The sequence below is a fragment of the Aythya ferina genome (assembly GCF_964211825.1).
Source record: "Aythya ferina genome assembly, chromosome: 8".
Lineage (NCBI taxonomy): Eukaryota > Metazoa > Chordata > Aves > Anseriformes > Anatidae > Aythya > Aythya ferina.
The window spans coordinates 25,880,899-25,907,252 of record NC_140304.1 but is presented as its reverse complement, the minus strand read 5'-3'; the positions used below and the strand labels follow the sequence as shown (position 1 = coordinate 25,907,252).

Genomic DNA, 26,354 nt, shown 5'->3' with positions numbered 1-26,354 from the left:
GACCCCGAGCTAGGTATTTTCTTTCATTTCTGTTGTTCGGAGTATTAAATATGTTCTTAATCTCTCTAAGTTGACTTAAAAAATAAAAAGCCAAAACCAAAAGATAAATATTTCTGTTCTTCCAAACTGTTTTTATTTTAGTGTTGTTTTATTTGTCAGAAAGTATTTGCTGACTTGACTGTAGTCTGCACATGCACTTACTCCTTGGCGACCCTTTCCCGTGACCGTTTCAAGGCTTTCTTTTCCCTGGCCGAAGAGTGGCCAGGGTCTGTTTCCAGTTTGCCTGGGGTTCTGGCTAGTGTTGACCTCAGGCATTGCCAGCAGACACTTTAGATAACTGTGAAACAATTGGATCGTGTCCATCTTGTTACGAGGCCAAGGGTTATTTCAGACCATAGAAGCAGATCTACATCCTTTAAGTGTAGAAGGAATTCATTTGCATGTTCTGTGGGAGATGGTTTGGCAAAGCAACCTGGAGAAGCTGGCTCTGCAATGAGAGTGTGCTCAAAGGACTCCTCAATCTATCAGGTGGCCCAAAGTATGTAGACACAGAAAAAAGTAGTTTTTCATTCAGTATGGGTTTTTGAACTTCTCTCCTGTGAAGGTGCCAGTACCTATCAGCCTGTTTTTCAGTCTCTAAATTTTTAGATTTTTAAATAAGAGCTCCCGTTTTCTTCTCTGACAGTGGAAGTGAGCTATCTTACTCTTCTGATGAACCTACATTTTCCAGATGAATGAAAATGTAGGTTTTTGTCTTTTTGTGTGTTTGTTTTGTTTGTTTGTTTTTGTTTTTTCCAAAACTGAAACAGTTGGATTGCCTTTTGTTTTACTGGGATAAGCATCCATGGTGCTCTGGGGAACAGAGAATGATCTAAAATAAGCCTAGCTGTTTTTCTGTTGTTTATCTGTTTCTTTTTTGCATCTGTCTTAGTATTTATTGCTACCATCTGCATTTCATTTCAGGTTGTCTAATGTCTTATTCTGCATTTTCTGTGCCTATTCTTTTTACATAGCCTTGGGCTGTAATATCACCATTTGCCTACAAGAGATCCATTTCTATCTGTAACAAAATGAATTGCATTCATCTGTGTAATTCATTTCTAATGAATGCCTCACTCCTCATTAAACAGTGATTTACCTTTGTTTCCCTTTTCTACACTGTCAACACAAACCATTCTGAGGTCCTGTGGAGAGATACTAATTTGAGAAAGCAAAAGTCAATGCAACTGAGCACTCAGAAATGCCATCCTCATTGGCACTTTCAAAAATATTCGTGGGACGCTTTCTGAAATACAGTTTGCAGGTGGATAAGAAGACTCAAAATGTTTTCTTATTCATAGACTTCCAGTTCACAAATACAACACTTCAGAATTTAAATGCATCTCTCCTTGTCAATGTCTTGAACAGGTAGACAAGCTTGTGCTTTTATTAAGACCTTGTTTGCTCTGCAGTAATTTTACAGATCACAGGCACACCCAGGGGGATGATACTCTAGATTCCCTGTCCTCTCTGCAGCTTATCAGAACTTTTAAAATTTTTCAAACTTATTTTTAGGAGGATGCTTTGAAATACTTAAGTTTTAGAAATATTAGAGTCTTTTGGAGTCAAAAATATTTTACTTCATTTTTGCATGAGATTCAAAGATTAAGATGACCATTTATTGGTTTCATATATCTCTGAAGGAAAAGGATTAATAGTATTAAATAATGAAGTAGGGGTCATATAATTATTTTGATACAGATTTGGTCTATGTTCAGGCTTTGCTGCAGTGCCCATTCGATGTGTCCTGCAGCATCCACTTTTCCTGCCGTGATTGTTGCAGAACAGCAGAATCTGCCATGTTTGCAAATAGATCTGTACTGCTCGCAGATGATAGACAAAGTGTAGGGTAAATTACCAAGTTTATTTTCGTTTTAAACCTAAGCAGAATTTGAACTGTAGCAACAGATAATGAATATGAAAATACTGTTGGTAAATATAATTTAAAGCAATACAGATGTTTAGTAGGAAGTTGTCTTATTTACAGCATCTTTAATGCTTACTTCAGTGATAGTACTACCTACTTGTTAAAACTTTTGATGATTCCAATAAATTTAGCTTGGCATTTTACAGTTATTTGCGCTTGTGTTTGGCCAGATCAATCTCCTGTTGAAACTCTAGAATTGTCAGTGGCTATCAGTTGAGTTACACCATGGATTAATTTGAGGGGATTGAAGCATGGGAAACTTTTTTTTTTTTTTTTTTTTTTTTAATACTGTTCTTGCCTAAGTCATGCAGCATTTGGAAGTAAGAACGCTGATTAATGTAACAAAATTTTATTTTTAATATACGTTTTAGAGGACAAAACTGACCTTGAGAACAGTGTGATGCAGAAGAAAATTAAAATCCCCAAACTCTCTCTCAATCACGTAGAAGAAGCTGGGGAGGTTACAGATTATGGGGAAGAAGATGTGGAGCTTAGACACAGTAAGGTACTGAAGTCTTTCCTTTTTTTTTTTTTACCTTTTTTTTTTTTCCCCTTTACCTCCTCCCTCCCTCTTTTTTTTTTTTTTTCTTTTTGAAGTTCTCGGGGCATATACAGCTGTTGTAGTTTAAGAATTCCAGGCCTGCTTTTGATCCCATTAAAACATTGTGTTTGTTGTAATTGGGTCAAATTGGGGGTGGAGGGATGGGATATGGGTTTTCAGAAAACTGATTTATTTGCAAACATTTTCCTGTTTATACAGTCTGCACAGCTTAATTGCCATTTGAGATTTTTTGGAACAATTCTTTCATTTTGCCCAGAATGCTTTAAAAATGACCGGTTGCATGAATACTGAGCAGTTTGCAGTGGCACTTTTGACATGTTGCGTTCTGCCTGTTTGGAATTGGAAGGGGTGCCCTGAGACATCCCAAATACAGCAGTGGTTGAGAAGACAGACTGACGAGACAGCATCCCTCCATTATTGTTGCCTGTTGCATTTTTAGGTCCAGATGACAGAAACCCACTATGTAACTGTATTTATTTTTCGATATCAAATGATTTCTTTAAAAGTCTGCCAGCCTTCAGAATAACATGTTGCTCTGTGGCTTAATGTGTTTTGCAGATGCAGGAGTGATACTAGTATGTTTCTTTATGGTGGGCCAGCATTTTTTTAGAGCATGCGTGGAGCAGGCATAACATCAAATAATCTCATTTTCTGCCACATTACTCATGGATATTGTGGTATGGGAATTGATAGTGTCAGCTTCTTGTCTCTAACCTATGACATATATTTGCTTTCCTTGCAGTTGCTTGGAAGTTCAAATGCTTTTTCCACATTTGGCCAGTAAAACTTAGTGACTTTTACCCATGCTGTTACATTTTAATACTACTATCCTGGCCCCAGGAAAGAGGTGTGCTTTAATTTGTAGGGTTTGGGTTTTGTTTAGAAGACTGAAGGTAAATTTCTGCTTAGAGTTCAAAGGAGATGAAGCCTCTGCAATGCAGTACTAATGTAGAAGAAGTCAGTGGATCAAGGAAATGAGACTAGATGATACATTCTGTCTCCAGTTTCAGTGTTTACAATTCCCTTTCAGTGTGTTCTGATAGTGTTAACTCAGTCACTTGCATCACCCAACTGGGTGATGTACTAGAGGAATAGCCAGAGAAGGCTTTGATTCCTAAAGTGTGGGAAGGACAGTCCCCCTGTGTACAAAACAGCTTTCAGTGGTATGCTCCTTTCATCTCTGATGTTTTTACAGGTGACAAACACAGCACATAATTGATTGTTTCTCTTACCAGAAAATTCATTGTTGTAGGAAACCTAGATGTTAGGTGTAAACTTTAAAAGAAAAAGAGATCCAGATCCAGTATTTTCTTTAAATAAATTATCTTTGTGTATGGAATCAAGTGACCTAAATACACTCAGCTTGCTTGCAAGTGTTGCACAAATGCAGAAACAAAGGCCTTTAACAGCCTCAGAAGTTCATATATGCATTAAGCTGAATTACACGTGCATGCTAGTTAAGAGGTCTGTCTCCATACAAATCTGTTAGGCAGAACATTTTTGCAGGCAGTCTGTCATGTCTTCTTTTTCTTTAAAAAAAATAAAAATAAAAATATGAACAGTTCACAAATCTGTAGAATTTTACTTGTATTAAATCTTACTGCTCTTCTAATTTATTTTTATTGTAACGTGCAGAGGCAAGATGGGAGGAAACAAAGTGAAGGTACACACAAAAGCATCGAAGCAGTTGTTGCTCGCCTTGAAAAACAAAATGGGATGAGTCTCAGTAATACTTCCAGCCCTGAGGAGGCTTTTATGGAGACTTCAGAAGGGATGAACAACATGGACGATGCTGTAGTTCCTCGGATTCTCTATGAAGAATTGCTGAGGAGTTACCAACAGCAGCAAGAAGAAATGAGACACATTCAACAGGAGCTTGAGAGAACGCGGAGACAGCTTGTGCAACAGGCAAAGAAGCTAAAGGAGTATGGGGCACTCGTGTCAGAAATGAAAGAGCTCAGAGACTTGAACAGGAGACTCCAGGATGTACTGCTTCTAAGACTAGGTAGTGGTAAGTGCCGGACTTAAATGGGACGAGTTTTAATGAATTTTGCAAGTGTGATCAATAGTAATGGAAACATTTTTGAAGAATAGCAGTGGTTGTTAAACTGGACATTGAATGTTAAAAGGGTTTTCTGCTATGGCTGTACAATATATGTCGAATTTGTATGATCTGTATGTCTGGGTTTTTCTTTAATGATAGTAGAGGTCTTTGTGCTGGTTTGGTTGAATCAGAGTTCCGTTTTAAGCAGCTGTATTTTAACAGGTCTCTGAACTTCCAGTATATGCTGAAAAAGATAATAAAGTTTCATCTGCAAAATATGCCAATATGTTCCAGTTTTAAAAAGAAGAAAGAAAAGGCAGTACAATGAATATTTGGGCTAAAACTATTCTATTCCTTTCAGTTAGGGATTTTGTTTTTTGTTATGTGACTGTGTTACCTTCAATTTTCTGCCCCCTCTTCCCTTCAGTGGTACATTGGAATGTGATATACACCTGGGCTTCTTAGCAGTGGCTTTAAACAGCCGTGCTATTTAAAAAAAATAGTGGATTGTTAAAGAATAATTTAAAAGCCATTCTATATTAGTGTCCCATTATCAATACTTGTTACAAAATACAGGCTTGTGTAATTTGGATTTAAAATTTAAATATCTTGAATCAATTGCTAATTTGTTTTGGTTTATAACAATTATTTAACGGTTATGTTGGAATAAATGGGAAAAAAGACAAAATAAAACTTTCATCATTTTCATTGAAGATGGTACCGTGGAATACCTTCAAATATTTTACTGATTTATATTTGTTTGCTATTAGAATGTGGTACTGTTGTGTTGAAGGAGATTTGCTTGGTGACTGAAACTTGGTTAAAATTTGTGCATCCAAACTTAGCATGCTGTGTCTTATGTCTGCGTTTGTGTATCTGGAAAATTAATTTTTGCATGTAAATTGGATATCGGCTCTTCTACTTGACTTGAACGAATGCATGCAATGCATGGGGGTCCGAACTCCATTCATGTACAAACTTGAACCCAAGAGAGCATGTGCCTGTGCATGCATTAAGGTGTGTCTGCAAATTTGGAGCCAGGTTCTCGAAGTAGCTGCTGAAGATTTAAACTGGGTGTTTGATTGTGAATGCTCATCATTATTACGCTGTGCATAATTAAAATGTCATTACTTATTATAAACATTATAGTTAAACTTTTTAAATAAAACTAAATAGGCAAGATTTCCACAATCTGCAAAACACAATGTGGTTGGCAGTAGATTCCAGTGAGCTTTCTAAAAATTTTCCTTGGATGGAGAGATGTTTCTTCATCTGCAAGTAGTTAGCTAGAATTTATGTGAATGGAGCACCAGCCAGATGTTAGTAGGCAATGGGGCTGAACAGTGTAAAATACCAATTTGACTTGACAGCAGTTTGAGTGGTGAGACCAGCAATGAAATGAAGGCAGCTTCTGAATTCTGTCTTGTTTCTTTCACTTTAAGAAAGGAGGGATGCATTTTTACGTGAGCCAAGTCAAGAAAGCTTAGAAGAATAAAAAAATCTTGAATAAAAAAATCTGAATCTTCGCTCTAAGTATTGGGCCAGATTTTCAATTGTATCAGTCTGCCACCTGCTTTGCAGTTGAAAATACATCTTCATTCCATTGAAGACAAGTTTTTTTAATTTAATCACATACCTGGGCGAATATGAATTATCAATAACTTCCAGAAATCCCTTGTAATAATTATTTGTAACATTAAAACATTATGGAGGTGGGTTCTGTCCTTAATCCCTTTGGAGTTTGATGGAACTTTTCATGGACAACAAAGTTAGGGTTTTGGTCCTCTGGGCTGTGTCGTGTGTGTGTGTGTGATGTGGTAATTCGATGTACTAACTGCTGTTAATTCTATTGCCTTTCCTTGTAGTCTTATAGTGAAACAACCCAGTTCTAGAGAGATCAGTACAAAATTCTGGAAAGATTAGACAGGGAGACATCTTCAGCAAGTTATTAATTAGAGAGTCTGATGACAGTCTGAAAAAGTGCTAATTTTAATCAAGAAATAGATATATAAAGACTTGTTTAGTCTTCCTTACTTTACAGTTTTATAAATGAGGTATATTTGAGTATGTGAATAATCTGTGAAAATTGTTCAGAAAATATATTACATCCTGAATTTATCTTCAGTTGTTGTGGTGATCTCTTAAACCTAGAGTTTCAAATTACATGTCATTTATGTTACGCTTTACTTCTAGCAAGCTGGACTTAATGCAAACTAATTGCATTTCTGTTTCACCTTGGAGACTTCTGATTTCTTTGCATGAGATGACAGCTGGTTTGTGCTGATGAATTGCAGCTGTGGGAAACGCGTGCCTGTTACCATTTTAAACTCGCAGATCAAATATAGAACACCCTCTTGAGCTAACGTTCAGTCAAGTATTCAGTCTTCTAATTTCCCATCGATATGTCGTTTTCAGTGAGAAGTTAGAAGTCAGCGTATATCCAGACCTGGCCCTTCATCTCTGATACTAGAACTTGAGCCACTCGTGTGGGAAGAGTGGGGTTCGTCATCTTTCACGTGGTGACACTGAATTGCTGTTTGCTTTAAAAGAGCCTTGAAAACAGCTATGGCAAATGACAGTAGTGAAATCACTACTGATCCATAGGGAAAATATTGAAGATTTTTTTTATGATTTTGGTATACTGTTGCCCAACAGATCGCTTCCTTGAGGACATGGGCATTTGACCAGGGTTCTAGGCCTCAGCACGGTGGGGGAAAAAGGCTGACAGTAGTGGAAGAGGTTACGGTATCCCTTACCAAACTCCATGAAGAACACGCACAGCCAAAAACTCTTTTCCCTTGCCTACTTTGAGATCAGGAAGCCTTGTAATCATAGGCCTTTTCTGTTTTCTTTCCTCTGTTGCACCTGAAAATGCACTAATTTACCCTGTTTGTACTAATAGAACATGAGGTGATTTAGAGAATTACATCGATGACTCTTTCCTGTAGGCCTAATTTTAAATACTCCTTAGATTACAGAAGATAAGAATTTCAAAAACTTTTAAAAGTAGGGGATCTCCAAGTATGACATGTACGGTTTACTGTGATTGTACATGACCAGAAATAGTGAAGTTGCAGCAGGGATAATGTTTTGGTGTAGTTTTCCCTCTGATACATACTGCATTTCCGTGTTGCACTGCTAAGAATTAACATTGCTTTAAAGCCTGAGAGTGTATCCACCTTCATTCAGTCACAAAATGGTTATTTTTATCATGGTCTTTTCAGCGATGTAGTTTACAGAGTCTTGGGAGTGACAACAAGATAGGGAGAATGAAACGGTATTTGTGTCGTACCACACACTTAAGCAACTACCATTATTCAGCTTCTCTGGGTTTGTTTGGCTTTTTGATGGAGAGAAAAAAAAAAAAAAAACACGTTTCTGTCAAACAAGAGTACAGGAAATACTGTTTATAAAATATTACCACTTCACAGACTCCTGTTGTTTTCCTACAAATCTTGGTAGGCTGTGTTAGCTCAAGAGATGTTAAAGAGAAGCCTTCTGCCTCTTCATACAACATTTGAAGTTGGTGGCCTCTCAGGGAAACTTTACAATCAGAAGGAGAAGGATTTTTTGTGATAAAACATTTGTGTCCTTGTTGCATTTTGAAGAACTGTCTTCATTTTTTCATGATCCATGTGTAATAAATATGTTGTACCTGTACTCCGTTCTGGTGAGGCCTCACCTGGAGTACTATGTTCAGTTTTGGGCCCCTCACTACACGAAGGACATCGAGGCCCTGGAGTGTGCCCAGAGAAGGGCTACGAGGCTGGTGAAGGGTCTGGAGCACAAATCCTGTGAGAAGCGGCTGAGGGAGCTGGGGGTGTTTGGTCTGAAGAAGAGGAGGCTCAGGGGAAACCTTATTGCTCTCTACAGCTACCTGAAAGGATGTTGTGGGGAGCTGGGGGTCTTCTCACAGATAACTAAGTGATAGGACTAGAGGGAATTGTTGTGCCAGGGGAAGTTTAGGTTGGAAATTAGGAGACATTTTTTCTCTGAAATTATTAAATACTGATACATCAGTCAAGCGATGGAACAGGTTGCCCAAGGAGGTGGTGGAGTCACTGTCCCTGGGGGTGTTTAAGGAAATGTTGGATGTTGTGCCTAGGGACATGGTTCAGTGGGTGACGTTGGTAGTAGGGGTATGGTTGGACCAGATGATCTTGAAGGTATTTTCCAACCTTTATGATTCTATGATTATTATTAAGCCTACGTTTTATGTCCCTGCCCATTCATTTCTTTACAATAAGATGCAGAGCATGAAGCTTCAAAGAGAGAACCTGAAGTACCGTGTATGGTAATTCAGGCACACAAGATCCAATAGTACAAAGGCAATAATGCAGGTTGTATGTCTTTTTATGTCTAATTCACAACATGTGGGGCTGGAAATTCAGTCTGCAGTAGTTAGTGAAAGCAGCCTACCTAGTTAGAGGTAGATTTCTGTTTGGGAAGAAGAATCAGCAGTGTATTAATGAAGACAATGTAAGGGCTTTCTGTTGGTGATTTCTAAGCAGTAAAGCATGAATTGCTATAGAGGTCTTTCCAACTTGTTCCAACTATGGTTACTGGGGACTTTTATCAGCTATTTTTCCTGGGGAACTCTGGAAACCAAATCCCAGCTCTGTCAATACATTATTACAAACACACAGTGAAAGACCTAAATAGTAGGTCAAAATATTTAACCTGAGATAACTGTTTCCTCCTAGGAAGAAAGTGGTTATGCTTAGGTATTTTCCTCAGTGTTTTTCAAAGTGTAAGAATAACGTATTTGAAGAAAGCTCAAAATAGTGCTCTGTTGAAGAATGTGCTCTTAAAGGAAGAGCTAAAAGTTCACTTCTCCATCTAACTTCACACTGGCAATTATGTCACTGCATCTGCCAACGCGAAGATTTGTGCAGACTCTGGATGGTTCAATCGATCAAAAACTTTCCCCCATCTGACTCATTTTAGCAGTCTCAAGTATAGAAATTTCAGTTTGTTTCAGTCTCACTGTTCCGTATGCATGAGAATTCAGGTGCTTGTTAAGGTTACTATAAAATTGCAATGCAAATGGTCTGTTTTCTGCAATTCTTCAGTTGCGCCATGTTTGCATCGCACATGGCTCTTAAATACTGTTCTTAAGACACTCGGTAGCTCTGCTGTGTGGTCGTGCGAGTTGCCCAGGCAATTTCTAGTTGTTCCTCAGCACCAAGTGGCAGTCATCTGAGAACATTTAGCTAGCTACGTAGGAGCAGAATAAGCTATAGGATAAATGTCAAATACTGACAATGGAGGAAACACTGATATGACTGTGTACTAACCTGTGAATGAAACTGCATGAAGTAGGAGGAATGAATACTTTGGTTGTTCCACGCACAGGAATTATTTAAGATGCGTGACTCAAGAGATGAGTTCTGGTGCCAGGCTGACTTGCAGAGTTAGATCAATTCAGGGCTCGGCTGGTGCATGATGGTGACATGCTGACTGAATTGTTGAATATATGCAATACCTGGTACAGTGTAGTTCTTACAAGTGGGTGAGTTTTTCCTTATAGCTGTTGGAAGGGGGTAATAATTGTGGTGTCCAGGCCCTGAGCTGGCAACTTGGCCGTTAGTGCACCACCCTCCTGCCTGGAACCTCAGCGGCTGCTGGAGCTTAGGGACATCAAGAGACAAGGGTAGGCTTGGGGCCAGAGCTGGTTCAGAGCTTTTGGTTTAGCTGCTGCAATGAATGGAATGATGAAATCCAGCTCACAAATTATTTTATTTTATTCTTCTGCCTTTCTAGGAACGCTTTGTCAATTTGACCTGGAAAAGAAAAGATGATGACTGACAAAATAATTATCCTCTTTTGAAGCCTCAAGCATATGATTAACATTATTCTATTACTTAAGCTGTGCTTAATTTTTGTTGATTACTTTAAAAATAAAAATCGGTGTGGTGAATAGATTGGACAATCAAAATTCTAATTTGTGCAGGTTTTGTTTTTATAACTTTGAATAATCTTTCTATGCATGATACTTGAGCATAAATAGCCTAAGCCTGTTTCCTTTGTACCATTGCTGTAGATCCTCACTATTTTAAATATATCTGTTATATCTAAAGAGACTTCAAATTTTTACAAAATACATAATGCTACATGGATAACTTATATAATTATCTCAGTAAATTATGTAGGTTTCTACATAACTGTATAGTAATTCTTATTTGGAGAATTACTATTGTTCTTTCTGATTTATGAATTCTGTGCCATTCTAGCACAATATCGATAGTGTGCATTGAAGCAATCTTATCCATATCTCTAATTATCCTTACATTTTGAGAATAAAATTAAACATTGAAATATAAGCTAAATATTTTAATCTATATAAGACAGAGTTACTTATCCTGCTTTTACATGTTGATGTTCTCAAGTAGGATTTTGGTTTGGGCTCTTTCTGACTTTACAATGAATGTGACTACTGTGATATTTTACACTAACCACTGGTGATGAAGTAATTGATTTCATGTTCTCTGGGATAGCAGACAGCTCTCTTTTCTTAACTGTCTAGGACCGGCCATTGAGCTTGAAAAAGTAAAACCAGAAACAATTGAGCCCGAACCTGAGGTACAGAAGACCTTCAGTGAGGAAGCAAATACATCAACGTATTATCCTGCCCCTGTTCCAGTAATGGACAAGTATATTCTCGAGAATGGAAAGGTATTTTATATTAAATACAGCATGAATAGTTTGTAAATGTCCTTCAGGTGATTTTCTTGTGGAATTTTCATACTCCTGGGGGTTTTGCATGGTTGCAGTTTGTACAAACTTTCTCAGTTTTTGCGAAGGTACACTGTTATGATGAGAAAAATGAAGGAATTATACAAATATGAACAGCAGTGAAAATTATGTTCAGTGATGAGAACATTTAATGCTGTGCAACACAAGCGATATGATGATTAAGTATGCATGCACTAGCATGTTTGCATAGTCTTCAGTTGGTGACATACATAAATCCATTGAATATATACCAAAGTTGATAATGCACGTTGTAAAGTTACATTAGCCTATTTAACAGAAATACCTTTTTTCTTAAAAGGTCTTTAATATTGTAGTGTGCTGTACTCATACTGCAGAGAAACCTTCATGCTTTGGTTGAAGTACAACAGCTAATTATGAACTCTGGGATGAAAATGGATGCCCTTGGATATGGTGGGAGCATTGCCATTGAGTTGAGCTGAAGTAGTTTTATTTTCCAGATGCTTTTTTAAAGTTGATGAAATACCGTCTAGGTGCAGTGTGCCAGCACCTGACTGATAGTTTTTCAGACTTCAGTATGTTTAAGACATTGTCTGCTCATCCACAGAGGCCTGCTTTTATAGCTGTTGCCATTATGATTAAATTAACGTTATATTTCTTTTACAAAACCATATGTCCTTAAGAATTGTCTATGCAGATCCTGTCTCTTAGGATATGTATGCATTCAGTACCATAATCTGAGAACCCTTTAGAAGGAAATGTCCATTTCAGCCTTGACACGGAGCCGAATTTAGTGATGGAATAGCATGAAATACTACATTTTCAGATCTGCATTAGGAGATTGACTGCACAAGTGCCTGTCTTTCCTAAAGATGATTCAACGTAATTGTCGAGGACAAAATATATATGACAAATGGTATAATTTTGGCAGTTTGACAGGTATTTGGTTTCGATAGCTTTTCTTGCCTAATATATTTAACATACATCATTTGCTTTTTTTTTTTTTTTTTTTTTTTTGTGGATATGATTGCTGATGGAAACGTAGCATGTATTACTGTGACAGTTTGGTTTACTTTGCTTTTTTTTTCCTTAAGGTTTGTAAGCTAGGGCACGTCCTTTAGTATTCATATGCAGCTTTTTCTGCACCTTCATTTCATCTGCCAATCTCCTGGCATTTATGCTGCTGAAGTTTTTTCTCTCTCTACAGATACTAATCTCTCTTTAACTTGGCTTCTGTAGTTTTGGGGGTACTTCTAATGTTTACCTATTTATTGGGGTTTCAGCCGGATCAGAAATGTGAACTTAATAATGTACTTAGAGTGTTGGGGAGATTTTTTTTTTTTTTTCAGTTTTCCTGATTTATCCTTTTTTTTTTTTCTTTCATTACACCTTTATTGACATACACTGCCAGAACGGTGGAAATACTTTTTTAGAACTCCTACCCTGTGTGGCATTGGATTTGATCTTAGCAGGATTCTTTCCAAGCAGATAAATCTTTCCCCTCCAGAGGGACAACAGAGTTACTGAACAAGAGCTGATGGCATTCATTGTGAAAAAAGAAAGTCCAACTTCTAAGATACATTTAAATACGTTGCACTTGTTAGCACAGTTACAGTGGCGAGCATTGCTTTCAATTTGCTGCTGTTTTTGTTGCACTGTGCTTAGAGGTTGATCCTGCAGTTGCTGAAATCAGGGGCAAAGTTCCCGTTGATTTCATCAAGCCAAGGGTCTGGCCCATGGGGCATCTATTCCAGCAAGGAAGAAATGAGTTCTGAATCAGTGCAGTAAGCTCCCCGTAGCTTTGGGAGTAATAGGAAACAGTACCAAGCCTGTTCGAAGAGAGGTAAACTGAGACATGGACAGATTAAATTCCTTGCTGTAACAGTGCTAGAAATAGAAAAAGGGAGACATAAGATTTCTGTGTCTGTGACTGTCTGTCACGTACTTGCTGTTACCATAGGTGTTTCATATCAGGGATCACTTTTTTAATAAGTGAAGTATGTTCAAAGAAGAGATGATCTGTCTGCAACATAAGTATTGAAAATATTTGCTGTAGCTTTATTTTTTATTTCAAATAATTTAAAGCTAATGAATAATTTACTAATTTAAAGGACTAAACAATCTGTAGCAAAGACAAACTCTTACCTTTGCAGAGAGGAGTCAGATTTTTGATCAAATAAAGCAGTCTCTATGACTAACTTAATACAGAAATCCAAAGTTTAGCATCACAACATTCCTAATCTGCTATTTTCTAAGTAACTGTTATGTTTGTTTTTACAGATAACTTTCCATATTAAAACAGAAATAGCTGAATTATACCTGTAAGGTGTCTGTTTTCCGAACACAGACTGCATAATCTGCATGAAAGTGTCTCACAAAATATGTAGAGAGCACCAAAAAAAATGTGACTTTTCCTAAAGCAATTATGGAGAGGCTTGACAACAGAGAAGGAAAGGAAAAAAAGGTGTTTGTGTTGTGCTTATTACTAGTTCCATTTCTGTCTGTTACAAAATATAAATGCCATGTGGATTTGTGAAAAGCTTCCTAAAATCCTCTTAGTATAGAAGTTTCTGCAGGAGAGGCAGCTTGATTTATGGTTTTATACTTTGAGGAATTTTTGTATTTTTTATTTTTAACAACATAGTTTGTAGCTGAACCATTCATATTTTTCTGTGTAAGGTTTTAAACAGATAGTTACTTTTGAAGGATGCTGTAATAATAAAATGTTTCTTGAGGCTATATCTGCAATAATAATTAAGACAGGTTCCAATTTAAAGGAAAATGGAAGTTTGTGTGAATACGGCCTGTAAAATTATGGCTATATAAAATTTAACAGTAGTTTTGCCCAGTTTTCAGTGCCTTTAATGGGACTTATGTGATAGTGTTCAGATCTGTATGAGGAGGAGACAGAGTTTATGTAACACCATATGAAAGAAGTAAAATCACAAAAAAATAAACTAAAAACAAACCAGTTAAACCCAACAAGGTCTCCTAATACAGTCATTGCTATAGAATTGTGTTCACAGGATTGGTTTTAAATGATGGGGTGGAAGTAAGCTTTTATTACAGAGTTAGTGTTACAGAAAGAACCACCATTTGATCACATTTTATGAAACCTGAATATGAGATATAAAAATCTGGTCGATACATATTTTGGGTATTTTCCACTTCTGCAGAATTATCTGACAGCAGGTTGTATGATCTTCTTTTTCAGTGCAGTGAACTCGTATCAGTGATTAGATTAGCTAGGTCATGCCTTATCTTGTCATGGGTGCCGAGCAAGTGTGGGTCCAACAGAGTGACGTCCATCACCATGTGAACAAGGCTCGCTGTGTGCAGGCAGTGCAGGTGTCTGCAGTGTACTCCAGGACCTAGGAGCACAGATTTGTAAGGGACAGACGTTATCTGTGGTTCTGCACAGGGCCAGCATTTGGATCCAGTCAGACTTACTGGCTGTGCTTATATCAGATCCATGATATATCAGATCCATGCTGATTACTGGTGGAATCATTTTCCTTGCTGTTGCTTGACAGTGGCCTGGTTATCAGGAGGTTTATCAGCTTGAATGTATTCAGTGCCAGCCTAAGGACAGGGCTCAAGTTCTCATCCTGCATTCAGCTGAAGTCCGGAGCACTGGGAAGCTTGGGGTAGAGATACTGGGTGGTTCCATGGATGTCAACCCAGCACAGTCAATGCTGAACAAGGATAATAAGTGAAACTAGTCTCAAGCAGCTGCCTAGCTGCCTTTTGGAGGCTAGTGGCTTTATGCTGCCTTTTTCAGTGCTCATATTATCCTGCTTTATTACTGTAATGAAATATCTCTGCTCCCTGTTGTCTGGGTAATGGAAAATTTATGATGTTGCAGCAGTGGGTCATTGCCTTTACCACAAAACAGTATTCACCTGTTCATGATAGGCGAACTTTGTGATAGAATTTGAGTCCCACAAAACTTCCAAAGTCTCTTGATTTATGCTGAAATTGGAGCTCTCAAAATCCCCCCTGCCCATCTAGTTACTTTAAACAATCAGGCTGAATTTTGCCAACAGGCACAGGATATGGCTTAGGAAGTATTTCCCTCTCTACGGCCTCCAAAATATTCTTTGGGTCCTTTTCAGCCACAGAGAAGCTTTCATGTTAAAGAAAATGTTTTTTATCTTGCTCCTGCACTAGGCTGGTGCAACTGCTTGGTTTATATGCTGTGCATATCTTTATAATAATACTGGATGTGTTTACAGTTTCCTTCTTCTAGTTCTCTTTTCTAACAACAGTCTTTGAGGAGATAGGCTTGGGGAGGGGAGGGGGGTAAAAACACTAATAGTAATAAAAATGGTAGAGTAAGAAGAACTGAGGGGGAACAAAAAGGAGGAGTAAATCCCTGACCCAGAAAGTTGGAGAAGTTTCAGAATCAGGCTAAATGAATTTGTTTAGCCCTAATTACTGTTGTTATAGTACCTAATATTAATGTTCCTACAGCACGTGGAGACTGTTGTGTGCTACATACCATAGATAAGTTGTTATTATTACTACCTTCTAGGTCCATCTTGGCAGTGGAATTTGGGTAGATGAGGAGAAATGGCACCAGCTGCAAGTAACACAAGGAGATTCAAAGTATACAAAAAATCTAGCGGTTATGATTTGGGGAACAGATGTTCTCAAGAACAGAAGTGTCACAGGAGTTGCAACCAAAAAAAAGAAAGATGCCGTTCCCAAGCCACCTCTCTCACCTCACAAATTAAGCATTGTCAGAGGTAGGTTATTTGAAAACTTTTGCTTCCTGCTTTGGAGTTTAACCATTAATCACTGAGTTGAAAGATGCTTCATCTCAGCTCATGTAAAATTAACTGATTAAAAGCTGTAATTAAAATTGCTATTGCATTGTCAGGAGCATACTTATCCAGGAAAAATCAGACCAATTGCAATAGCTGCACACAGTGCAGGCCTTCACAGTTGAAGAGTTGTACATTGACTTCAGTAAGGTTCTAGATCATCACTCTGAACCGCTTGCAGGACAGGACTCTGAGCTTGGAGAATACCATGTTGTTTTGGAATTCGTTTGTAACATTATGATCTTTTAAATGCACGTAATTGCTTTTAACCATCCTGAGAGTAGCTTTAGCACATTCTTCCATCCAGAATGTAACTCTGACGTGAGGCACAGAAGTCATTATAGCTGCGACTATAAAAATATGCATGCCTTCAGAGCTGAGAAAGAATAGCTTTACACTCTAAAGTGGAGAAACTATAAATAGTAAAAATTAAATGTTACGCATGAATTAGAATTTGAACAGGAAGTGTAAATCACTGACCTGTCTGGCAGGAAAAATTGCAATGACACTTTTAGTAACTGCAAGCCTGAGTCCATGCATGTAGTACATAGAGAGAGCAGGCCTTCTGTATTTAAAATGAATAGTGAATTTCGGTCCTTTTGTATCATCATGCTTGTGTTTCACATTCATTTCTGTCTCTCTTGGTATTTTAGGCTTCTTTTAAAGTTAGAACTGAGTCAGTTCCTCATGGAATAAATACCTAATTTGGACTTAGGTTTTGTGTCCAGGCTCAATTGCAGTAGGGCTGAAAGAAGTCTCCCTATTATAGTTTCTTCTGCAATTTGCTTGAGCTTTGTTTTTCTGTATGTCCTGTTCTTAGTCACTATGTGCTCTTAACTACGAACTCTTTTAAGAGCAGTTCTAATCTGCTTTGCAAGTATCATGCTTTGGAAGTAAGCAATACAATTCCTCTTTGAGTTTGTGCATGTGTCTGTGTCTGTGTTGTGGGGAGCTGATCTTCCTACTGTTGTCTTTCTTACTCTGTAAGAAATTAATACAAGAGGTTTGTTTTTTTTCCCCCACTAATCTGTTTCAAGAATAAATATAGAAATGCAAGCTGTTCCATACTGAATTTCTAGTTCTGGCTGGGCTCTATTGGTAAACACGTAAAGCAGTGATGTGCTGGCTGCGTAAGGAATCCACTCAGTGGCTGTGGCTACCCTTCTCAGCTTCTAATGGAAAAGAGAATTGGTCACCCAGTATACAGATGCACTCTTACAAACCCACAGTAAAAAGGGATGATTGTTCATTGGAAAGAGCTTTCAAGTTTCCCAGCTGGAGGCTGTTGCTTCTCAGTGCTGCTGGCAAGGTTGCTTATGTGAGAATTTGCTCTTTTACTTCAGTCAGGGCCAGTCTGTGTTGCTTACACTGTTTAAATGCTAGCTTTCTTCTAACTCATCTTGTTTTGACTACAGAGAGTTTGGGAGTGCACTCCAGCAGGCACATGGTGAGAGGCAGATGGAGCCCTTCCCTTTGTGCTCTTCCTTACCTTTACACACCCCAGCAATTCAGCTCTTCCCCACCTCCTCAGTTTCCTCTGTTTTCTGTCATACTTCTGCTTCCTGCCTCAACCCACATTTGAATTCTACTGTTCTACTCACTGGTTTTCCATGTTCTTCTTTTCAGTGTTTTTTTTTTTTTTTTTTTTTTCACCTTGTCTTTGACTCCTTTTTTGTTGGACTCAAGACTGCACACTCTCCTCATGAGCCAGTTAAACCGCATGGCCAGTACTTTTAGGTGGCAACAGACAGAATTCCTGTATCAGCGGTACTGGGCAGTGTACAAACATGATTTCCCACATCGTTGTGTCCTTTTCATTTGTGTTAATGTTAGCAGGTCATCATGTCAGCAGTGTCTACTGGAAAGCTGCAAGTAATCAAATGCAAAGTTATAATGTTATGGAGAAATAAAGAAGAAAAAAAAAAAGAGTAGCAAGTGGACAAATGGTGAAATGTGAGAAAGCTAGTTGGGCAATGACTTGGTCAGGCATCACACGGAGAAGTTTAGGTCCTCGTTAGTCTTTGAGGTCTACTTGGATCTTTGGTTAAGTCAGAAATAAGAAGGGGTATCTCTACGCTTCTCTACAATCAAAAGACAAAAGCAGAACCCCTGAATCACTCTTTGGAGACCCTGAGCGAGCATCTTTATGTAACTACTAAATGATGATTTCTGCAGCCCCTCGTAGAAATGGAAGAGAAAGAACTTTGATAATCTTTACTCACGGATCTATCTGGGTCGTACTGACTTTAAGAATCACAGCTGGTGTGTAAGTTCTGTCAAGTAATTCTTTGCTTGACATTGTGGCTGTAACAGTTATTTTACTGGAAGTTCACCTTACTAGGTGTATCTGCTGCAACCTTTTGGCAGTATTCCTGAGACTGATGAAATTCAAGTTTATGTCCTACAGACATGCTGGATATCTCCAGGCTCTCAGTGACATGCCTCTTCTTATTTCATATTTCTTATTTTCGTATTTCAAATCATAGTTTAGTGATAATTAGCATTTCAGCTATCAGGCTGCATGGTGAATGGTTTTATTTTATATTCAGTGTATATCTTGCAACATAAAATTCGCATTGTTTTAGATGTTCTCATTGGTGGGCACAGATTAATGTATTTAAGATAGATTTCTGAGTGATAACATTAGCTCTTCATGTGTCTGATATCTCTAGCTTCTTTAAAAACTCTCTACTGTATACTATGTAATAAAGAAATTATAAGTGTGATGCATGAGCACTGCTATAAACCTTGTTAACACAAAACAGCCTTTATAAAACTTCCGAGAGGTTTCAAAATGAACTACGAAGCACGCATAGTACTTAATTTTCATAACTTTTAATGTGATGCATTAGAAACGTTATAAACTATGTTAATTAAGTGATAATCTCTGTGGCTTTCTGTATATGAAGCAATAAATGGCTACTGGAATAGATTACTAGGCAAAGCAGAACAGAGTTTGTTTAATCAGTGTGAGAAGCTGTTTATTACTAGTAGCCTACACAACAAAATGCATTGTTCTGGTTATGAAACCAAAAAGCAAAACCTGCCTGTCTCTGAGGATTTGAGTGTGTTGCATCAGTTTCAGTAACCTGTGCTGAGTCTTGGCACGAAACTACTGACACTGAGGAACAGAGTTGTCTCTACTCATTGTCCTCATTGCTTTGCAGTTATTGCTGTTACTTGCTTGTTGTATTACAGTTGAGTCCACAAAGTGCATTGTGCAAATCTGCGGGAAGATGGCTCTCGCACTGAATAATCTTCTAATAAAAGCAGAGTACAAAGTATGCCCAGGGACAGGGCATACAATAAAGATGCAGACATTAATGTATGTTGTACAGATTTAAATAATAATAATAATAGATCACTAAATGCCTTCTACTGGTTACTGCTTGTCTTGTTAGCATTATCATTTACTGAATGTCTTAAAGGTGTGATGATAGAAGTGACTCACAGGGACCTGTAAATAACAACAGGTCTGGTGAGAACATTCATGTGGGAGAAGATTCTAAATCTGCTGTGGAGATATAGACAAATACAAGAGTTAAGCAGGCAACACTGAAATTGTAAAATGTTGGAGATAGCATTGTTTCTGTATAGAAAGCTTAATGTAGTCACAGCATAACTAAAAGTTTGTCATGCCACAGATTCAACCCTGGTGAAAAATCTTTCTCTTTAACAAAATAGCCAGTGAATCAATGAATGCTGCAGTTGTCTTGCAACAAATATACACAGTGCTTACTCAGTGTTGTCTCTCGAGTAGTTAGCCCAAAACAGGGCTATATTTTTTTCTAAAAATAGACTAATGTCTCTTTTCTTTTTTTTTTCTCCCCAGAATGTTTGTATGATAGAATAGCACAAGAAACTGTGGATGAAACCGAAATTGCACAGAGACTCTCCAAAGTCAACAAGTACATCTGTGAAAAAATCATGGATATCAATAAGTCATGTAAAAATGAAGAAAGGAGGGAAAGTGCAAAGTTCAATTTGCAATAAATTTTGGATTTTTAATAAAATCTTAGTGTTTTACATAAGTGTTGTTTTTTTAATTTGTGTGGCATTTTTGCTAATGGGAGAAGCTGCCCTGAAACGTTACTCATTCTATAACTGATTCATTTTTTGAGCAATTTTGTTAAAAGCCTTACTATAGTGTAATCTGCTTTTAAATAATGTGAGATAGATTGTAAGTCCACTCACAATGAAACAGTGAATTTTCAGAGTTTTTTTCCAATCAGATGCAGTATGTAACCTGCAGTTCTGTATATAGGTTGTAATTCTGCAAACACAAACCCATTTTGCCTACATTTTGTTTTACTGGAGTTAGTGAATCTAGGCTGCAGTAAAAATCTGTTCAAAAGGTAGAACTGTAAAAATCCACTTTGCTATTGAAAAGGATTTTATTGTATTTTACAAAGTGTTTTTTCTGAACTGAAATTTTAATCGTTTGTTTTTATAAATATTTGTCTCAATCTCTAACAATATATTTGGTCAAAAACACAGAAAGAATGCTGCTTCTTCACTTACTATCTTGTAGTTAGATCACTATTGCCGTCATAGTTGCAAAATATCCAAAGCTATAAGTTGTAAAATCATGATAATTTATTTTATATATATATAGAGAGAGAGAGATCTAAAAACAGTTCTTTTTCAGGCGCCAAGGCACCTTTCAGATTTCTGGTTATGGTACAAAGCTCTTAACTATGTCTGTGTTACTGTTTTTGAAATAATATTTGTATTTTTAAAAGATTTAAAGATTGCTACACTATGGCAAGAGTATGTATACCAGAAAATCTAGTACCATTGCCCCTTGAATCTGTAATTTAACAACAGATACTTTTAGCATAAACTTGAATTAGAAATAAAAAAAAGCATTTAACATTGAAGTTAGACATGCGACACAGACATAAGGAATAATTTGTTGTGTCTGAATTATATCTTACTGTCAGTAACTGAAAGTAAATAGCCTTAACTCTTGTTTCATGCAGGATGTTAAGAAGAAGATTTGTAGAGATAACTTAGGGCCTGTTCTGATGAGTCTTGAGGTTTTGTTATGTGTGTTTTTAGTTAACCTTCCATTTATTTTCCACACACAGGCGTGATTACCTACCTACCTTTTAGCTCGTCTGTTCCCAAACATCAGTGTTTGTTTCTTTCTACCACTGCAATCTGCTTCCTGTAGCTTTGAGACACTTGCCATTTGTTATCGTCTTCCTTTAGTGCTGGCATACCCTGACGCTAAGCCTGTTGCAATGTCCTGTGTGTGCAGATAATGGGAAGGGAGCAAAGCGAGTGTTCCTTCAAGGGCTGGAGTGGCTTGAGGGGAGGAGGTGGCATGCTGGAACTGCAGTGCCTGCTTCAGGAGAGGTGGGGAAAGCAGCCCGTCGTCTATTCCTGCACACCACGTGCTTAAATGATGTCTTAATTTAGGGCATAAGCATTTGTTTCATGCTTTCTAAGGTGCAATTTTGTGATAGGCTTAAGCCGATCCAAGTGTGTCATGCTGCCAAAAGAGTACGCCCCGCTTTCTCTGCCCGTGGCCCTGCGTTCCAGCCTCATCCCTTAAGCCGGCACTTGTGATTTTACACAAGGCTGTAAGATCACACCATTTCCAAGGTTCATTTCGTAAGGGCTTGTGCCAACAGGATGGAGCCAGGGGGAACTCGTAGCGAGGGTTGAGGAGAGGAGGAGTGTCCTTACGGTGGCTTATGCTTACTCTGAAATTACTTTTAACAGCCTAGCTTGTCTCCTGTTAATCTCAAAGTGTTCTTAGGTAGTGTTTAATGAAGTGCATAAATGTTTATGCTTCCTAATTTGGGATGCTAAATAGCAAATTAGTGTTTATAATGTCAGTGCATGCATCCTTTTATTAATTAAAGAACAAAATGGAGATAACATTGGAAAAACACTTAAACATCAAGCTCCCACTTTTCAAGCGGACTTGTAATTGTACAACATTGTGTTTCTTTAAAAAAGTGGTATTAGGAAAATCCACTAGTTTGGGGGGAAAATGTCCATAATTTCCTCAGTCTTTTATGCCTTTAGTACTAATGTGTTTCATTGTAACATCTTTAATGAGAAGATCGTGCCACACTTCTTAGGAGATAAGCCTATTTGAGACAGCGTTTTGTAAAACCTGGGAAAAGCAGATTAGAATTTAATTAGAGTGAGGATTCCAGCCTGCCCCCCAAATTCGGAGATTTGTCTGTAAAGCCAACATCATCTTTCCAAGGTTTCTTCTTGACAGACTTGCCCCATTAGATGTTAATCCTGCATATTGCTGAAGAATGTCAGTGTCGTCTTTGAGGAAGGTATCTTAGAAGTCTTTGTTTGATTTATCACCCCAGGTCCAGCAGGCAATTTTTGGCAGAGTTGAACTGGAGTATTGTGGTAGGACAGAAAGGTTCACTTCCCTACAGTGTGTAGTGTTGTGGGGCTAATTCCTTTGGATCGGGCAACTGAAATTTAATGTGAGCATCACCTGAAGTTTTGCTAAGTTACAGTAAGGGAACAGGACATCATAAACGCAATACACCTCTTAATTGTATTTTAACTTGAAGTAAATGTTTGGATTTCTGGAAATAAGCTTTCGCTGGTTGTAAAGCAATTTGTGGAGGGCTCTTTAATGGGTAGCAGGTGTGTATGAATAACATCTTCGCACTTAAATTTACTTATTGCTCATTTTTTCTCTCCCTGTGAACTCATATAAAGACTGTAGAAGTCTTTCCCTACGTGTCTGTTTCCAGTAGGCAAATAGGCTGCAGTTGTCATGTGTTCCAGCATTACCCAAGGAAAAATACACATTTTACGGGGGTGTGCTTTTCTGAATTGAAGTACTGATTGATAAATTAGCTGTGGATTTCATTTCACTGTTTTATATTGCATTTCTGACCAATACTGTTCTTGCTGGTGCTTTCATTCTTTGGGAATTGTGCCTGCCTGTACATAGTCTTTGTTTGTTCCTAATTTATCTGCCATGAGTCTACTAGGAAACGTTAAGCAAGAATAGTACCTGCTAACTTTATATCTGTACTTCACGTGAAACAGGCCAGACTTTTTGACATAAAATGAAATAGGACATATCACAGCCTGTAGTACTCCTGATTCATCATTTTAAGGTTTGTGCTCTGCTATTAATTCATACAGTAAACCTGGATTTTGGATTAAGTAGCAGGAAAACACTGATTTAAGAGGAACTGACTTTTTGTCCAGATCAATGGATACTGTTTCTTTTTTTTATTTTTTGTCTTTTTTTTTTTTTTTTTTCCATCACAGAAAGAAGGTATCACTATTGTATGAATAATCTGCGTCCTTTGTTGCCACACATTGCTGCTGCAGTTTGTAATATTCATGACCTGATCCATACTAAAAAGCCTCTGGCGCTCTTGTAAGGAAGCAAGATTAGAGTTAACAAAAAGGGCTTTATTTTCCATTAATGATTTTATAAGGGAAATGAGCTATTATATTAAAGGAAACAATCCTAACAGAGATTTTAATACCTCAGTCAAGATGCCTTGCCACTCAATTAGGAAAAGAAAGCTAGTATTTATGGAAGAGAGAAAAAAAAAAAATCATCAGGATCAGCTGTTACAGAACAGGTTTGGATTTAGTGATGCTTCAAAGAGGTAGAAGGGGAGGTGGTGCTTTGGTTATATTGTCATTATTTTTATTTTATTTTATTTATTTATTTTTAATACAGCCAGACTAATGTTCTTATTTATTTAGTCATGTTGAAGTTTAGCTACCAGCGGAAGGAATTTGAGGTTGCATTTGGGTAGCTGTTGAGCATGACTGCGAAAAGAAGACATGATCTCCCTGCGGGAGGTAACTTCTGTGCACTGCACCTTTGATGTTCTATCTGATAGATTGCTGCGCTGCTGCTTTGTTGTCTTAAGTGTAGATTATTGTTCTCTTGGAAGTTTTAAGTAGCAATAAATTGAACTTTATTTGGTTTTAGTGAAATTGTAGAGATAATTCAGCTTCGCACTTCCAGAGTTTGTAGACTTTCTTAAAATAAAGCCGAGTGCAGTTCATTGCTAAAATAATACTACCTTGATGCAAAACCTGGAAGGAGTGAAAATGTTGGAATTAGGACAGCTGTATTAGCTGTAGCCTTACTGTTTGTTAGCTGCATTCATTACTCTTGAAAACCCAAATCTTGGCTGGTTTCTGGAAGGGAAAGCAAGGTTGTGTCATCTGGAGAAATGCTGAGGATTATTTCAATATTCCATCTTTTGGTGTGAAAACGGCTAATCTTCAGAAAGACATAAAGATGAAATTTCTGCTTCTCCAAAATGAGGTGGTAATTTTCTCAGTCTTCTTCAAAAATATTTGTCATTATGTGCATGCCTTTAGTCTTGGATTGATGAAGTCATAACATCAATTGCTTCAACTTTATTGGTGTCATTTTCTTCATCATAACAGTGTGGGGTTGTAGAGTGATTCATTCAACACTGAGGCAATAAAAATGCTATGAAGTGCAATTATTGCATGTTTCATGCTCAATAGCTAATTTTTAATTTCACCATCTTGGACACTTTTTCACCCCCTCAGGCTTTCTAAATAGGAAATGAGAGTCATTTGGACTTCTAAAACAGGAACAGTAATTCAAAAAGGAATTAATTTACTTGACTGTTCATTTGCTTTACTTTTGCAATTATTTCTGCTGTTTGTGTTTGAACAATAACTTTCACTCTGTGCGTCAGATACCCACTTGTTCAGTCCTGGAGTGAGATCACAGTCCCGTGGTTGTGACATCAGTTGCTTATCGTAAACATGAAATACCTCACCTATGGCATCAGAAGTTCCATTATGACTGGGTCAGAGCAGAAGTGAAAGTGAGTCTGGGAGGAAAGGAATAAACTTCCTCCTACTAAGGAGGTAAATGATCTCCAAGTTTTGCAGAACAGCAGCTTTACATTCCTTGTTTACAGGTAGTAAAGCCTTAATGGAGCTAAACTCCTACTAGTTTTTTATTTTCGATGTTTTGGGCTAGAAATTTTGCTGAACAACCAAAAGGAGGTAGAATGGAAGGGACTTTGCTTTTGTTGCAGTATAATAATCGCTAAAAGTCCTGTGAAATACAATAAAAGAAATTACGCTTGCTGATATTCATGCATCTCTTACAGTTTCATGCTTTTGGAGTGGAGAAAGATGTAGGCTTCCAGGGATGGGGTGATTATCAGAAGAATTGGCTGTGAACACCCTTTGGTTCAATCAGAATGAATGTAAAGGGTGTATTGGGATAGCAGGATGGAGCATCTTCATAGCACCACGTCGTGCTGGCACCAGGCTCCTCCACATGAGATTCAGATGAATGAAAAACCTTACATGGGAGAGTTTCGTAATCTTTCTTTTACAGTCAAATACTAAAGTCTTACCAAATGTTTACAGAAATAATTTTACTGAACTGCAATTTAGTTAAAAATAAATTGTATTTCCATGTGTTTTCCATTTTTCTTGTATTAGCAGGATAGAAGTTTGATGGGATCCATTTTTCTCGATGTTTAATTTGGAATGTCAGCCCACTGGTAGTTGAAAGTTGTCCATTTGGGCATTTTGAGTCTGTGATCCAGATGTGCCGTGTTCTTCCCTTTCCATATGGAGTCCTCTGTAGGGTTTATGGGAATGCTTGGTAAATAATAATTCTCAAAATAAGCAGGATTGGAGGTGGGTGGAGCAAAGCGCCTACTTCTGAGTTACTGTGTTCCATGTTACCATTTTTATAAAATGTCTTAGGTTATGAAATGACTAAAAAATACTCCTGAAAGTGGGATTTTACATTTTTACGTCGGTATGCTTTGACACTTGCTAGTTACTTTGTAGTTGCAAGGACACTTTCATCGTTCCAGGACCAATGTACATTCATGTAAGTTCTACATTTCACTGTATATCCATACAGGAATAAGCATTTGAGGATGTAGAAATCTGGCAGTAAGCAGGAGTGAATGTGATGTCACAACATCTCCTCTGCTGTGTAGCTCAGTGCAAGGGATCACCCTCCGTGCTAGAACAAGGCAGGACAACATAGCGGGATGGCTGTTCATAGGGTATATTCCCCTAAGGGGAAAGGTTGCTTATTGGTAAATATGTGCAATTCTATGGCTTTCCTAAATTTAAAGGGAAACTGAGATCCACTCAGCAGCAGACAAATGAGGAGGAGGACCATGGCTGGTGGTGCAGGCTGCCTAGGAGCAGGTCATGGAGGAGTCACGTATGCCTTTTCACCTTCCCGCAGAGAATTAATAC

The 26,354-nt window shown here is 37.8% G+C and overlaps 1 protein-coding gene across 5 annotated transcripts in view; it reads left to right on the top strand.

Moving 5' to 3' along the window:
* The window catches only part of BEND5 (BEN domain containing 5), a 931,317-nt gene that overhangs the window by 568,193 nt on the left and 336,770 nt on the right, over positions 1–26,354 (top strand). For 2 of the 5 annotated variants that reach the window (XM_084527422.1, XM_084527424.1), the window contains exons 2-6: positions 2,338–2,471; positions 4,164–4,539; positions 11,099–11,247; positions 15,821–16,034; positions 19,945–20,125. The exons of 2 other annotated variants lie outside the window; for them this stretch is intronic. In XM_084527422.1, the coding sequence (XP_084383548.1) occupies positions 2,338–2,471; positions 4,164–4,539; positions 11,099–11,247; positions 15,821–16,034; positions 19,945–20,105 (1,034 nt within the window). In that variant the 3' untranslated portion in view covers positions 20,106–20,125. Of the gene's footprint in view, positions 1–2,337; positions 2,472–4,163; positions 4,540–11,098; positions 11,248–15,820; positions 16,035–19,944; positions 20,126–26,354 lie in introns of those variants that run through there. One more of the 5 variants, XM_084527423.1, reaches the window with a different exon arrangement.